At 55.9% G+C, this 13,539-nt stretch overlaps 1 protein-coding gene across 4 annotated transcripts in view; it reads left to right on the top strand.

The window, feature by feature from the left end:
• Positions 1-5,128: 5,128 nt before the first annotated feature.
• JAKMIP1 (janus kinase and microtubule interacting protein 1) overlaps positions 5,129-13,539 on the top strand; it is a 63,973-nt gene continuing 55,562 nt past the window's right edge. For 3 of the 4 annotated variants that reach the window (XM_035004441.1, XM_035004440.1, XM_035004439.1), the window contains exons 1-2: positions 5,129-5,257; positions 10,208-10,702. In XM_035004441.1, the coding sequence (XP_034860332.1) occupies positions 5,129-5,257; positions 10,208-10,702 (624 nt within the window). The remainder of the gene's footprint in view (positions 5,258-10,207; positions 10,703-13,539) is intronic. The other variant, XM_035004443.1, reaches the window with a different exon arrangement.

The following is a 13,539-nucleotide window of genomic DNA, read 5'->3' as shown; positions in this document are numbered from 1 at the left end:
GCGTGTGTGCGTGTGCGTGTGTGCGTGTGGGGCGCGCGTCCCCGGGAGCCCGGCCGCCGGCCCGGCCTCTGCAGAGCGCCTGCCGGCAGCCGCCCACCTTCATCTCCCGCCCTGGCCGCCGCGGTGGAGGCCGGGAGGCGGGGGGCCGGGGCGGGGGGCGGCGGGGGGCGGCGGGGGGCGGGGTCGGGGGGCGGCGGGGGCCGGGCAGGGCCGCTGCTGCCCCGTCACCTCCCAGAGCGGCAGAGGCCCTGTGTCTCTGAGGGCACGCGCCGCGTCCACGGGGCGCCGTGTGACCCCAGCCACGCTGGCCCTTACAGGGCGGCCGCCCGGGGGGGGGCACATGGGCGCGGGGCGCGGGGTGCGGGGGCGCGGGGGCGGGTGCGGGGGCGGGGGCGGGTCCCGCCCGGCAGCCGCCCTCCCCGCCGCACCCGGGCTCTCAGGGGCCCGCCGGGCCGCGGGAGGAACAGGCTGGGCCCAGGGGGAGGCCTGGGGCGCGGCCCGTGGCGCCCGCTCGCCGCCGGGAGGGTGCCCAGCGCCCGAGTCCCCAGCGGGCCGGGGCGGGCGGCCCTGCCTGCGGGGAGGGGCTGGGCGCCCGGGGCTGTGCCGGCCCCTGGGATGGCAGGGTCCTAATGAGCGAGGCGGGGGGGGGGGGACCCCAGCTGCTGTGATGAGTGACGGCATCTGCTGGACAGTGCGAGCCGGCGCCGGACCCGCGGCGCCTCCTGGCGCGCTGGCCGCTCCAGGGCCTCTGAAGCCCCAGGCGAGCTCCGCCGGCCACCTGCTCAGGGGAGGGGAGCCTCCGGGTCTCCCTCTGCGGCCCCAGGCAGGCAGGTAAGCCCGTGGCCTGTGTGGGCCTCAGTTTCCCCATCTGTAAATGGAGTCTGTCTCCTGTGACCATCCCCGCCCCTGAGTTCGACTTAAGCCCATAGCTTTGGGTTCTGTCGCCTCCTGTGTCCCCGCATCTCAACATTTACTGAGGCCCTGGCCTGGCAAATGCTGAGAGTGAGTGTCGGTGTTAGCTCGTTGCAGGCTTGGCGTTTGCTCCCTGGACTTTATTCGTCCTGGAAACACAGAGCTGAGAGTTCGGGCGGAGCGCGGGGAGAGGCCCTACAAAGAGGGAAGTCAGGATCCCGCCCTCAGAGGGGCTGACAGACCCCTCAGCCACCCTGGCAGCTCAGAGGAGGTGCCCGACCATGGGCTCATTGGGGGAGGCTTCCCGGAGGAGGCAAGAACTGGGCCGTCCGTCCCCAGGCATGGCCCCCCTTCTGGGTGTCTGGCCTGTCCCACTGCTGTCTGTCTCTGCCCTTTGGCCCTTCCGCTTCTTGGGGCCTTGAAAGTCGGGCTGGGAGGCTAGGGGGCTTGGGGTGCAGCTGGCCAGGGGGGTCTGAGAACAATTGGAGTCTGGGACTGGCCCTGAGACTTCACCGGCCACTGTTCTCGTGGTCCCCCAGATGCTCCTGGTGTGCTGTCTCCCCACGGGCTGGGTCTCCTCTCCCCCCCTCCCCTGGGCTTGCTGTCCCAGGGCCTCCCTGAGGAATAGACCCATTTCACCGCCTGCATCCCGCGTGCTGTGCCGCCTTGGGCGGGCGCTTGACCTCCCTGAGGCCCAGATGCCTCATCTGCTGCCCCGTCCTCCCTGGCATCTTCAGTGTCCTCGGGAGGGGCTGCTGGGGAAGGAAATGGGCCTTCAGGTTGTACTAGGGCCACTGAGAAGCTGGGACAGCGTGACACCAGATGGGCCACACCCTGACGTGGCCCCTTCCAATGGTGCCTCGTCTTAGCACCTGTTATCCTAACCTTCATGGAGGTTACTGGGAGGCTGGCCTTGCTCCTCCTAATAAATTCGGCTTCGTTTTGTTTGGTGAGTATCTTCACTGGGCTGAGCATAGATATGGATGCCAGCAATCCCCACACATCCCTGTGAGGTCAGTGCCATGGATCCCATTAAACAGATGGGAATACCAAGGTGGAGAGAAGTTCCGTGACTCTTCGAGAACCATCCAGTCAGCAAAGCATGAGCTGAGAGGACACACTTAACTGTGAAGGAGAGCCCTTTGCTTGGGGACAGCACTTTTCTGGCCCTACAGAACGGCCAGCTATGTCCCAGGGGGTGTGGCCCGCCCGTGTCCTCTCTTCTCGGGTGACCTTTCCCTTGCAGGCAGCCCTTAGAGACTCAGGCGGAGCTGCAGCTGCGTCCAGTTGTGCCTGGAGAGTCGGTCAGCCTCCAGACCAGGCTGTCGAGGCACTGGGGACAGGGCCCACGTGCTTTTCCTTCAGCTTCTTTCTTGTCTCTTTCCCAGCTAGACCCAGATGGTTTTCTGAAACTTGCTTGAGTTCCTTTGGAGAAATGGCATCATTTTTTTTTTTTTCCTGTAAAGCAGGAATAGAAATAGAAAATCTGATTTATCAGGAAGAGTGTAAAGAAGAAGATAAACATCACCTGTCACTTGGGCCGTCACGGCTAACATTTGGGAGGCCTGGCTGTCTGGTCCTCACTGCTGTGTCCCCAGGTCCTGGCGCCCAACAGATACTCAAAAAATATTTGTGACCAAACGGAAACAGTGAATGAGTATTTCTGAAAACTGAGACCGGAAATTGTATTTGTTCTTTGGCTCTGTGACATTCACCTTCCTCCTTTGGTGTCATTTACTTAACCGTCCCTTTGGCTGAGCATTGGGTTGCTGGGAAGAACTCCTGTGTGTACAGAGAGGCCATATCTCTGGTGAGTCCTTACAGTGCGTTCCTAGAGGTGGTGTCGCTGGGCCACGGGATGGAATCAAGGGGAGAGAAGCCTCCCCCGTTCTGGGGGCTGGATCTGAAGAGTGCTTCCTGCTCTCTCTTTGGGGCGGGGCGCCTTCTGCCTGCTGCCGTGCTGGTTAAGGGCAGGCAGGTCAGAGCAGCGAGGAATGAATTATGGATTATGCTCTCGTAAGTCACATCAGAGCAAATGGAGTTCATACTTACCTGCAGACACAATGTACCTTTCTGGAATCAGTCAGTGGGGATGCTGATCTCCCCTGAATAATCCTGCGTGGCGTGTTGAGAAACGCCGCAGCCTCCTGTTCGAGAGGGCTATCACTGGCTTCCACCTCTGCCTTCCCAATCGGCTGGTTTGCACAAACATCCCAGTGCCCCCAGGCACGCTGGACCTCAGCTCACAGACATCGAGGGTCTGCCGCTTGCTGGAAGTGCCGGCGTCCGGGAGACCCCACCCAGCTCCTGTCCGCCTGCCTGTCTCCCGACTCCCACCCCACAAAGCAGCTCCTGCTGAGGCCACTGACTCCCTATTCCTGAATCTGGTGGCCAGTTTCCCATCCTCATCCTCATCTTGACCACTTCTAAAACCCCTTCTTCCCTGAGCCTCCCTGGTCCTCCTATCTCCAGGCTGCTCATGTCCGATCTTCCTTGCTGATTGCATGTCTTCTGTTCCACTCCAAAGCCTGGCATTCACCCATGCTGGAATGTTCTCTTCTTACTGTGCCTTCTCTCCCAAGGCGATCTAATCTCATGGCCACCACTGAATCACTCTGTGGCTTTAGGTAGCTTACTAAACCTCTCTGTGCCTGGGTTTTTTTCTCATCTCTAAGATGGGCCTAATATCTGTACCTATCTCTCCAGGTGCTGTGAGGACTATATGCTCCCCAGCTCCTAACACAGGGCTTGCCACATAATAAGTACTTCATTCATTCATTCATTCATTCATTCATTCATTCATTCATTCATTCATTCAACAAATGCTTCTGGCGGGCCTCCTGCATGCTGAGCTCTGAGTCCAGGCACAGAGGATGCAGCAAGAATAAAACCGACCCGGCCCTGCTTGCTTGGAGCTCGCTGCGTGGTGTAGCATGGTTTGTCATGTGGAAAGAGCAAGAAGGCAGAGCAGGGGGCCTGGGCGATCAGAGATGTGCTGTCAGGGGCGGGGCAGCATGGCGTCCGGCTGGCCCAGGGCTCGGGGTTTGGAGTCTGAGTTCGGACTCACCACGTCCGGTCCGGCTGTGGAGCTTGACTGGGTCAACGCTGTTGCCTCGTCTTGGCTGTGTGACTCTTGCCTGCACTCAGCCTCTCTGTGCCTCAGTCCATCATCTGCGACACTAGGCACCATCACCTACCTCACGGGGCAGTTGTGCAGATTAACAAAAGGTGGTCTAGGTGTTGCACCCAGGATGCCGCCGTACTAGCTGTCACTCTAGGCCTTGTTTTAAGGGCTTGGGCTTTGCCACCATGTGGGCTGTGAGGGCAGCCCTACCAAATTGAGGGCCTAGGCCTCCCCAGGAGGAATGTGAGTGCTGGTGGGGCTGTTAGCTCATCACGACGCCCCTGTCAACTGGGCAGCAGCTCAGGCCTGGCCAGGCAGGCACAGGGGCCTGGAGGGACTGCAGGCGCTTCCGGTGGGTGCAGAGCTAGCAGCTCAGGGTGACCAGTGCCGTGCTCGTCTGGGGGTTGGGGACAGGGAGCCATTTTTCAGCGTGCAATCCTCAGATCCTACTCCAGAGTCGCGTGGGAGTGTGGATGGAGCATCCAGATTCCTCGGTCCCACCATGCACCTCATGCTCTGAGCCCAGGGCTCCGCAGGGACCCACGTTTTGAAACAAGCACCCTTGGTAACTGGGGCTCACTGATGGCTGCAGCTGGTGGTTTACAGGTTGCTTGGGGGTGGTGGTGTGATCCCCTCTCGAGGACAGAGGTGCACCAGAACTGCTCAAAGTGTGGTCGCCCAGGAGCATCACCTGGGTGCTCGTGAGAAATGCAAATCAGATTCTCTGGGGTGGGCACAGGGCTCTCCACCTCAACAGGCTTCTGAGAGATTGTGTGGTATCCAGTGTGAGAAGTGCTAGGTCAGTGTTGTAAATGGCGGGGCCTCCGTGGGATGAGCAGGTGTGTGGCCCAGGCAGGGAGGCCTCAGCCAGCGCTGGCTGCCATTGTGTTTGAGTGCTCAGGCCAGGACGCCAGCCTCTCTGTCTCTCTGCTAACCCGGCCTCCCTCCTCCCCAGAGTCCCAAGTGATGGTGGTTTACGCGGAGGACGAGCAGAGCCCTGCACACCTGATTAGCACGGTGGAGCCCGTAGCGGCACCTGCTGGCCGGTGGGTGTGAACCGAGGGATCTCAGTGTCTCAAGCCAAGAGGAAGCATGTCTAAGAAGAGCCGGAACAAGGGCGAGAGGCCCGAGATGGAGGCTGACGCCGTGCAAACGGCTAACGAGGAGCTGCGGGCCAAGCTGACGAGCATTCAGATCGAGTTCCAGCAGGAAAAGAGCAAGGTGGGAGGGGTGCGGGCCCCCTCGCTCCACGGAGGAGGGGGCGCTGCGAGTTCCCTGGTGGGGGTCTTCCCAGGCTGGGGTTGGGGGTGGGCACTCAACCTCTGAGCCTCAGCTTGCCCCTTGGTGAAATGAGTATACCATCAGTGGTGGTACCATGTGGGTTCCAATCTTGGCCCCCCCTTGGACCAGCTCCATCACTGTCCATGCCATAACCCCCTCACCTGCAAGATGGGGTCATAACCGCCCCCCCACCCCCGATGGACCTATGGGTTGGAGTTAGGAGGCGAGGGTACTAAAGAGCTTCCAGCAGAGTCTGGGTCTGGGATGGGGCCGTTGAGCTCTCGTGGGGCAAGAGCGAGCTTTGGGGCTGGTCAGTACGGTACCAGGTTGGGTGCCAGGCAGACGGTAGGCATCCAGGTCGAGTGCAGCCGTGACGGGCAGCCTGGCACCGTGGAGGAATAATAACCAGTCAGTTCGAAGTCCTAAAGATCCGGTGTCATGGATTCCAAACACAGCCCATCGGTGTTGTCACTCGGGTGGTTTGAAGGCCAAGCAGGATGGGGCTCTGTGGTGTCTATGGGCGAAGAGAGGGGGAGGGAGCTTGCTCCCGGGCAGCCTGAGTGGCCGAGGGTCTGGCCTGTTCTGGGCAGGGTGGGGGAGGTTATACCCAGGCCCTGAGGTGGTGTGCCTTCCAGCCCTGCCCGCAGCACTGGGAGCACTGGGAGGGACTGCTGGGGATTTGTCGTAGGTGTCCCGTCTTGTTGAGCGCACTGGGACTCGGCAGCAGCAGGGGGCCAGATGGGGTCCAGCTCCCAGGTGGGGAGGAGCTGGGGCCTGGGCCCTGACTCAGTCCCCTGCTCAGGACAGCGCCATGGAGAGCAGAGGTAGAGGCCAGGACCTGGAGGGGAGGAAGGCTGGGCTCCTGGAGCTTAGGGACAGATGTGCCCCCTCCCATCCCCAGACACTCAGGGCCCCACGCCTGGGGCGGTCACCCTCTGCCAACCTGTCCGCGCTTTGTGCAGCTCAGGAGGGATTCACCTGCTGGGATCCCTTGGGGCTGGCAAGTCCCACCCCGAAGGAGCAATAGCAGATGTGGCCACTGGGAAGCAAAGGTCGTTCCGCCAGGGCTCCGTCCCACCGCCACCACCTAACTCACCTTGAGGTCTCGGGGCAAGCCATGTGACCACCCATGCCTCAATTTTCCCCTTTGTTACATGGGGTCCTCTGATGTGCCTGCCTCCCTGAGTCGTTTGAAGAATGGGACAGTCACACACGTGTGTTGCCTGTCACACACAGTCACCCGGCACTTGGCTGTGACATTTATTACATGTCTACTATGCAGGTCACACCAGGTGCCTTCGATGGCCTCCTGACCTTGGCAGTGACCTGTGAGGTTGGGGGGGCTTTCTCCAGTTGATAGGTGAGCAAACTGAGGGTCAGAGAGGAGAGGTGACTTGCCCAGGTCAACTAGCTCGCTGGGGCCACCATCACAAAGCACCACAGACTTGGTGGCTTAAACAACAAGAAATTTATTCTGGAGGTTGGAAGTGGTAGATGAAGGTGGGGGCAGGTTGGTTTCCCCTGGGGTACCTCCCTCCTGGGCATGGAGATGGTCATCTTCTCCCCCGTGTCCTCACATGGCTGTCCCCATGTGTCTGTGTCCTGATCTCTTCTTTTAAGGACACCGGTAATAATGGACCAGGGCCCACGCAGATGACCTTATTTGACTTAATTACATCTTTTCAGATTTTATCTCCAAATACAGTCACATTCTGTGGTCGGGCGGGTTGGGACCTCCATTGGGAATCTGGGGGACACACCTCCACCCATAACAGCAGGTCTCAGCACAAGTGTAGGTGGTGGCACTGGGTTGGGATGCAGGCCTGCGGGGACTATGTCCCCGGGTCACCAGGCCGCCTCCCTGCGGGGCACGCCCTGGCTGCCTGATTTCTCAGCCCAGCCACCCCCACGGCCCCTCGGGAGGGCTTTCCCCGTGTCGCTGCTCAGGGAACTTCTGTTCTCAGAGCAGTCGGCAATGTGCTTAAGGGCTGATAGGAAAAACAGAAATAGAAAACTTACAGTTGCATTTAAATGATATTTTTGTATGGTCTTATAAAATTATTATTGATGCTGCAGTTAAAGTGTTGTCGTTTTTCCAGAGGATCCTGTTGAACACCGTAGGACGAGGGGAAGTGCTAACTGTATCTGTTGATTCATTCATTCATTCATTCAGCAAACCCCTGTGTCATCGCTCCGTGTTGCACGGGAAATATTAGGACACGGCGTAGGGGCAAGAGAGCCCAGGAAGGCTTCACAGAGGCCGTTTGGAACCGGCTCCCCAGGCTCTTGCTGGCTAGCGAGCCAGGGAACGGTGCTCACACGGTCCCAAGCATCCAGCAACACCCATGAGTCCCTGACTTGCCGAGGCCCGGGTCTGGGGTGGGCAGGGGCAGAGCTGGGGCGTTACTGGTTGGGAAGTGGCTGCCACAATCAGGGTGGTGGCAGGGAGTGGGAGAAGTGGCTGGGCCTGGAAATGGGGAGCCAGCACTGACAGATCGGACAAGGAGTGGGGTGGCAGGGGGAGGGGAGGCTGACTTCCCTGCTCCAGCCAGAGCGGCAGGTGTCGCTGGCTCAGAGGCTTCCCCTTGCCAGCCGCCCTCCCCACCTCCCCCAGGGTGCGGTCCCTCCCGGTCAGTTTGCTCTTGCCTCATCTGGAGCCAAGGGCTGAGGAGCAGCGGGTATGGGCCCCTCCCTCCCGCTGTACCTCTGGACTTGGGGAATAGCTTGGAGGCGTCTGGCAGGTGAAGTGCCAGCTGCTTTTTAGACTTGCTTAGATCGATGGAGTAAGGAACAGGTGCTCTGTGCACAGCGGGCCAACCCAGCCTTGCTCTGCTGGACTTGGGTCGTGGCCCCTGGGCTCGGCCCTCGGCTCCTCAGGGCAGAGCCGGTGGGACCCAGCGGGGCTTTTTCCCTTGACCCCGTCTTCTGTCGGCATCCCTGCCTTACACACTGGTGTGGCCTGGCCCGTCTCAGCAGGCCCGCCCTGCTCCCCTCCACATTCTTTCCTCCTTGTCCACCTGTGAGCAAACTTCCCTTTATCCACTCATCTGCCTTTGGCTTTCCTCTGCCCGAGTCCTCATGGGCAGCTGCTGATGTCCTGTTTCAGAGTATATAGTCAGGGTTCTTCAGAGATGCACGGAACCACACCAACCAGTGTGTGTGTGTGTGTGTGTGTGTGTGTGTATGGATGGGGAGGGAGAGGGAGACAGATATTTTTTTTAAGAAGTTGGCTCACATGATTATGGAGGCTGACAAGTCTGAACTTTGCAGAGCAGGCAGCTGGAGATTTCAGCAAGAGTTGATGTAGTCATGAGTCTGAAGCAGTCTGGAGGCTGAATTCCATTCTCATCTGGGAGCTCAGCCTTTTCTCTTGAGGCCATGAACAGATTGGGTGAGGCCCAGCCTCGTTATGAAGGGTCAGCTCCTTTACTCAAGGTCTGCTGACTAAATGTGAATCACATCTTAAAAGAAATACCTTCACGGCAACATCTCCACTGGTGTTTGGCCAAATGACCTGATCCCGTGGCCCTGCCAAGTTGACCTGTGACGCTAACCGTCTTGAGGCTCAGTATCCCACATCAGTGCAGGCTGGGGGTGCGGCCAGTCCCCTCCTTCTGACTCAGGTCCTTGTCAGCAATAACCAGGGAAATCAGAAGAGTGTGGCCTACCAGAAAGGACAATGCCAGAAGCATTTAGTCCCTTGCCGGGGCAATCATGTTCAGTATTTAAATTTCCGGTTCCTTGGCATTCAATCCATTAGGAAAAGACTCCTACTTCCAGCCCTGGGAGAGGTAGACCCAGGACTGACGGGGTCCCCCATTTTATTTCTGTGGTTGAGAGTATTCGACACAAGGAGATGCTGATCTTGTGTCTTCGCCTGCGCTGGTTTTGCTTCTTTCTCTGCTGTTGTGAGTGAGGGTTGATCAATACCCAGGCACACTGTAAAACTCCTCACCCGAAATTAACTTCAACATGTCTGGGGAAACTTGCTGCCTCCCACGGAAGCAGCTTGTCCTCGGTGCAACATAGTTGGTTTCTGTTCTTCGGAGACTGGTGTGACTTAGAAAGCGAATGGATTGGCAAGGGTTCCTGCCGAGTGTGTGTTTTGTGTGATCCTTGAAAAGGTTGAATAAAGCATTTTGGAGTGTTTTAAGAAAATACTCCCTTGGCACATTTTACAAGCAATGTTTTAAGTTTTGCTGATTTGATAAATACACTCAGGCGGGGTTGGCTGCCTGTTATCTGCGGAGCCAGGCTCTGGGGCCAGGTGCCTGAGGGTGAGCCTGGCTCTGTCCCCTGCTGGCTCCTCCCTGCGGGCAGGTCACCACTGCTATTTTCCAGCAAAACAGGTACCTCCCTCCCGAGGCTCCTAGGAGTTAAAGTGGGGGAACTGTGGGAGCCCCCAGCTCAGTAAGGATGGTTGCTCCCTGTCTGCCCCTCTCTGCCTCCATCTTCTCATCCTCCCTAAGTCCCCAGTCCAGTGCAGAGGCCCTGGAAAGGTATTTCTGGAGTAAAATATGTTCCTCTTTGGTGAGAGATGATCTCTGCCTGTGTGTCTTGTGTTTTGTGACAGATAAATTGTGCTCTCTTGTGAATCTCCAAATTGGAAGAGATGTCAAAGGCTTGACTGTCCTTTCCAGCATCTGCAGATGTTTTTTCACCTCTAGAGAAATTCTCAAGAAAATAGTAGGAAATCTAGTAGGAAGGAAAAGAGGTGGGGTTGATGAAGGTCAGGACTGTGGGGGTGGCACGAGGGGGAATTGGGGTGCAGGGACCTGGGGAGGGTCATGGAGGCCCTTGTGCACAGAGTGGCATGGGGAGGTGGCGGCTGGGTCTGGCTGGCTCCCCCAGCTCTGACCCTGACCACCTCTCCCGGGGCTCCGGCCGCAGGTGGGCAAACTGCGCGAGCGGCTGCAGGAGGCCAAGCTGGAGCGGGAGCAGGAACAGCGGCGGCACACGGCCTACATCTCGGAGCTCAGGGCCAAGCTGCACGAGGAGAAGACCAAGGAGCTGCAGGCGCTGCGCGAGGTGCTCATCCGGCAGCACGAGCAGGAGGCGGCGCGCACGGCCAAGATCAAGGAGGGCGAGCTGCAGCGGCTGCAGGCCACGCTGAATGTGCTGCGGGACGGCGCGGCCGACAAGGTCAAGACGGCGCTGCTGGCCGAGGCACGAGAGGAGGCGCGCAGGACCTTTGATGGTGAGCGCCTGCGGCTGCAGCAGGAAATCCTGGAGCTCAAGGCTGCACGCAAGCAGGCGGAGGAGGCGCTCAGCAACTGCATGCAGGCCGACAAGACCAAGGCGGCGGACCTGCGCGCTGCCTACCAGGCACACCAGGACGAGGTGCACCGCATCAAGCGCGAATGCGAGCGTGACATCCGCAGGCTGGTACGTGCTGCCTGCACCCCCTCCCAGCTGGCATGCATGCACCCTTTTCTTCCCGCCCACGTGCATCCTTTCCTTCATGCATTCTTTCCTCTCCTCTTGCATGCATCCTTTCCTTCCCCCAGGTGTGCAGTAAACGCAAGAGTTTTGAGGACCCACGGCGCAACAGACATGGTTCTAGGCACGGGGCTTCTAGCAAAGCCCCTGCCTGTCCTAGTGATGGTAAAGAGGCTTTGGGCAGTTAGAACTCTTCTTGCTAGGTGTGGGATCCTTGGTATTTCATGGAACAGCTCAGAAGCACAAATTTCTCACCTGTAAAATGAGGTTAATAGAAGAAAGGACTGTGGAAGCTTATTGAAGTGCTGGGCATTTATTTATTCATTTCATTAATAAACTGGAGCACATTTATACATCCAGGTAAGATGAATACATAGGAATAGGCCAGCCATTCTGTTGCAACAACTGGGGAAAACCATAAATTGCAAATAATTGTGTTTTTAAAGACTGGAGGACTGTGGAATTTCTGAGATCTAGAAGAGCTACAATTTCAAAGGGAGGAGGGAGAGCCTGCCCAAGTGAGCTGACAGTTACCAGCCACTTTCCTCCCTGGGGGGCATTTGCTCATCCTGGGTGTGGGCTGGGGATTGGGCTTCCCCCAGCAAAGAGACTCCACCACGGTTGAGAGAGGTGAGCAGGGTTTTTGCCATCTCTCAGGGTCAACATGAAAGATAGGAAACTAGAGGATCCCACACATGGGGCCGGTTTGCATCCTAAAATATTCACTGAGTTCTGGGGTGATGTGGGAGGCCAGTGAGGCTGGGCAGAAAGGCAGAGTGAAATCTCCCAGAGCCATACCATACTTAGGAAACAAAGCTGGCCAGATGGAGGGGCTGCAACAGGCACCCCACAAGTCTGCCCTTCGGGACGACTGTCGGACTTGGAACCTGTACACTGCAGAAGGTTGAAAAGGCAAGTAAGCTAAGCTTCTCAGACTAGAGTCAACGACAGCAACAATAGTGATATTTATAAGAGGTGCATCTTGATTATGAGGACACGGTTAGACTGAAAACTATAAGGATGAAAATAGGTACAATATCCAAACACTAAGCAAAAGAAAGCTGGTCTGACTTTATTCATGTCAAAGATCTTAAGGCAAGGAGTAAAACTAAAGAAAAGTAGGGACAATTCTTAATAATAAAGGGGTCAATTCTTAATAGCACTTAATAATAAAACTTCAAAACGTGCAAAAGAGAAACATCAAAATTAAAGGAGAAACAAATCCACAGTTATAGTTGGAGAATAGCACTCTGTCTCAGCAAGAGATAGAACACAGAGGTAATAGATGAACAAAGATACGTAAGATTTAAACAGTACAGTGAACTGACCAGAGCTACAATGACAGAATACAGTATTTTAGCAGCTGCAGATACGATTCTTTTCAAGGGGACATACACACTTTCTTTCAAAAATTGTGTTCTTTAGAATAAAGCAGATTTTAGACAAAAAGGAAAAACAGTGAAAATCAAACTTCCAAGCTTCCATCTCGAGAAGAAAGAAAACGAACAGCAAATTAATCTCTGAGAAAGCAGAATGAAGGACCTTAAAGAGCAGGAATCACTGAAGTAAATCAGTAAAGAAAATCAACACATCAAAAGTTGATTAGAATAGGTCAACTGATAAGCTCTGAGGAACTCGGATGAAGGGACAAAGAGACAAATCCCCAGTATACAGACCGTAAAAGGGGCACTACCACAGCCCCTACAGAAATTAAAGAGACAGTACGTGTACTTTGTGAACAGCGTATCTAATTGGAAACTTGGATGAAGTGGGCAGATCCCTTGAACAAGTACAACTTAACCAAACTGACACTATAAGAAATAGAAAATGTGAGTAGACCTGTGGCTGTTCAAATGAAATCTGTAATTAATAGTTTTCCCACAATGAAAAGCCCAATCCCAGAGGCTTCACAAGTAAATTCTTCTAAGTATTTAAGGAAGAAATAAAACTAATTACACACAGACTCTTCCAGAAAAGAGAAATTGGGAACATATTCTAATTCATTTTATGAAGCCAGCATAACTCTGATCCCAAAACCAATGATACAAAGAAAAGAAAAAATGTAAATTGTCCTTTATAAACATAGACATAAGAGTACTAAATAAAATATTAACAAATAAAATCCAGCGATATGTAGATTAGGGAGGACGTGGAGCAGTGGGAACGCTCAGACGCTGCTGCTGGGGATGTGACTGTGGGGGTGGGGAGGACGGATGGCTGAGCAGCAGATGATGTTGCTGGGGCACAGGGACTTTGCCTGTTCTCCCTGTCGGGTTTCTGTACATAGACTTGTTTGCAGAAAGTAGTTCTTTACCCGCTGTCTCATTTTGTGGACTAGGAAGCCAGTCCAGGGAAAGTGACTTCACAAGCAGAGAGTCCCTGTGCCCTGGCCTGGTCACTCACTCATTGACAGTACCAAGCTCCTCTGTGTGCCCGGTCCTGGCCTGACCTGGATCCCACCATGTCTGTGACAAGCTCTAGCAGTGCAGGTGGCCAGGAAGGCAAGGGGCAGGACACTTCAGTGACAGGCCCTTAGAATGTTTTCTGGGGGCAGGAACCTCTTTTTTTTTTTTTTCTTTAAAAAGCTTTGGTCATTGGAGGACATAGTCATTCATTCCCCACCCTCAATACCTGAAAGATTTTGGATTCCAAAGTCTCCAAAGAGTAGAACTGTCACCTTCCTGGGGAGATAGTGAGTATCTCAGCATGGGGAATGTGTAAGTAGAGGCTGCGGGAGGGACCTCTGTGGGAGACCCTGTAAGAGACTTAGGGACTAGAGGCAA

Source organism: Mirounga leonina, unplaced genomic scaffold, assembly GCF_011800145.1.
Source record: "Mirounga leonina isolate KUSES-001 unplaced genomic scaffold, KU_Mleo_1.0 Mir_129, whole genome shotgun sequence".
NCBI classification, from domain to species: domain Eukaryota; kingdom Metazoa; phylum Chordata; class Mammalia; order Carnivora; family Phocidae; genus Mirounga; species Mirounga leonina.
This window is presented reverse-complemented; position numbering and strand designations above follow the sequence as displayed.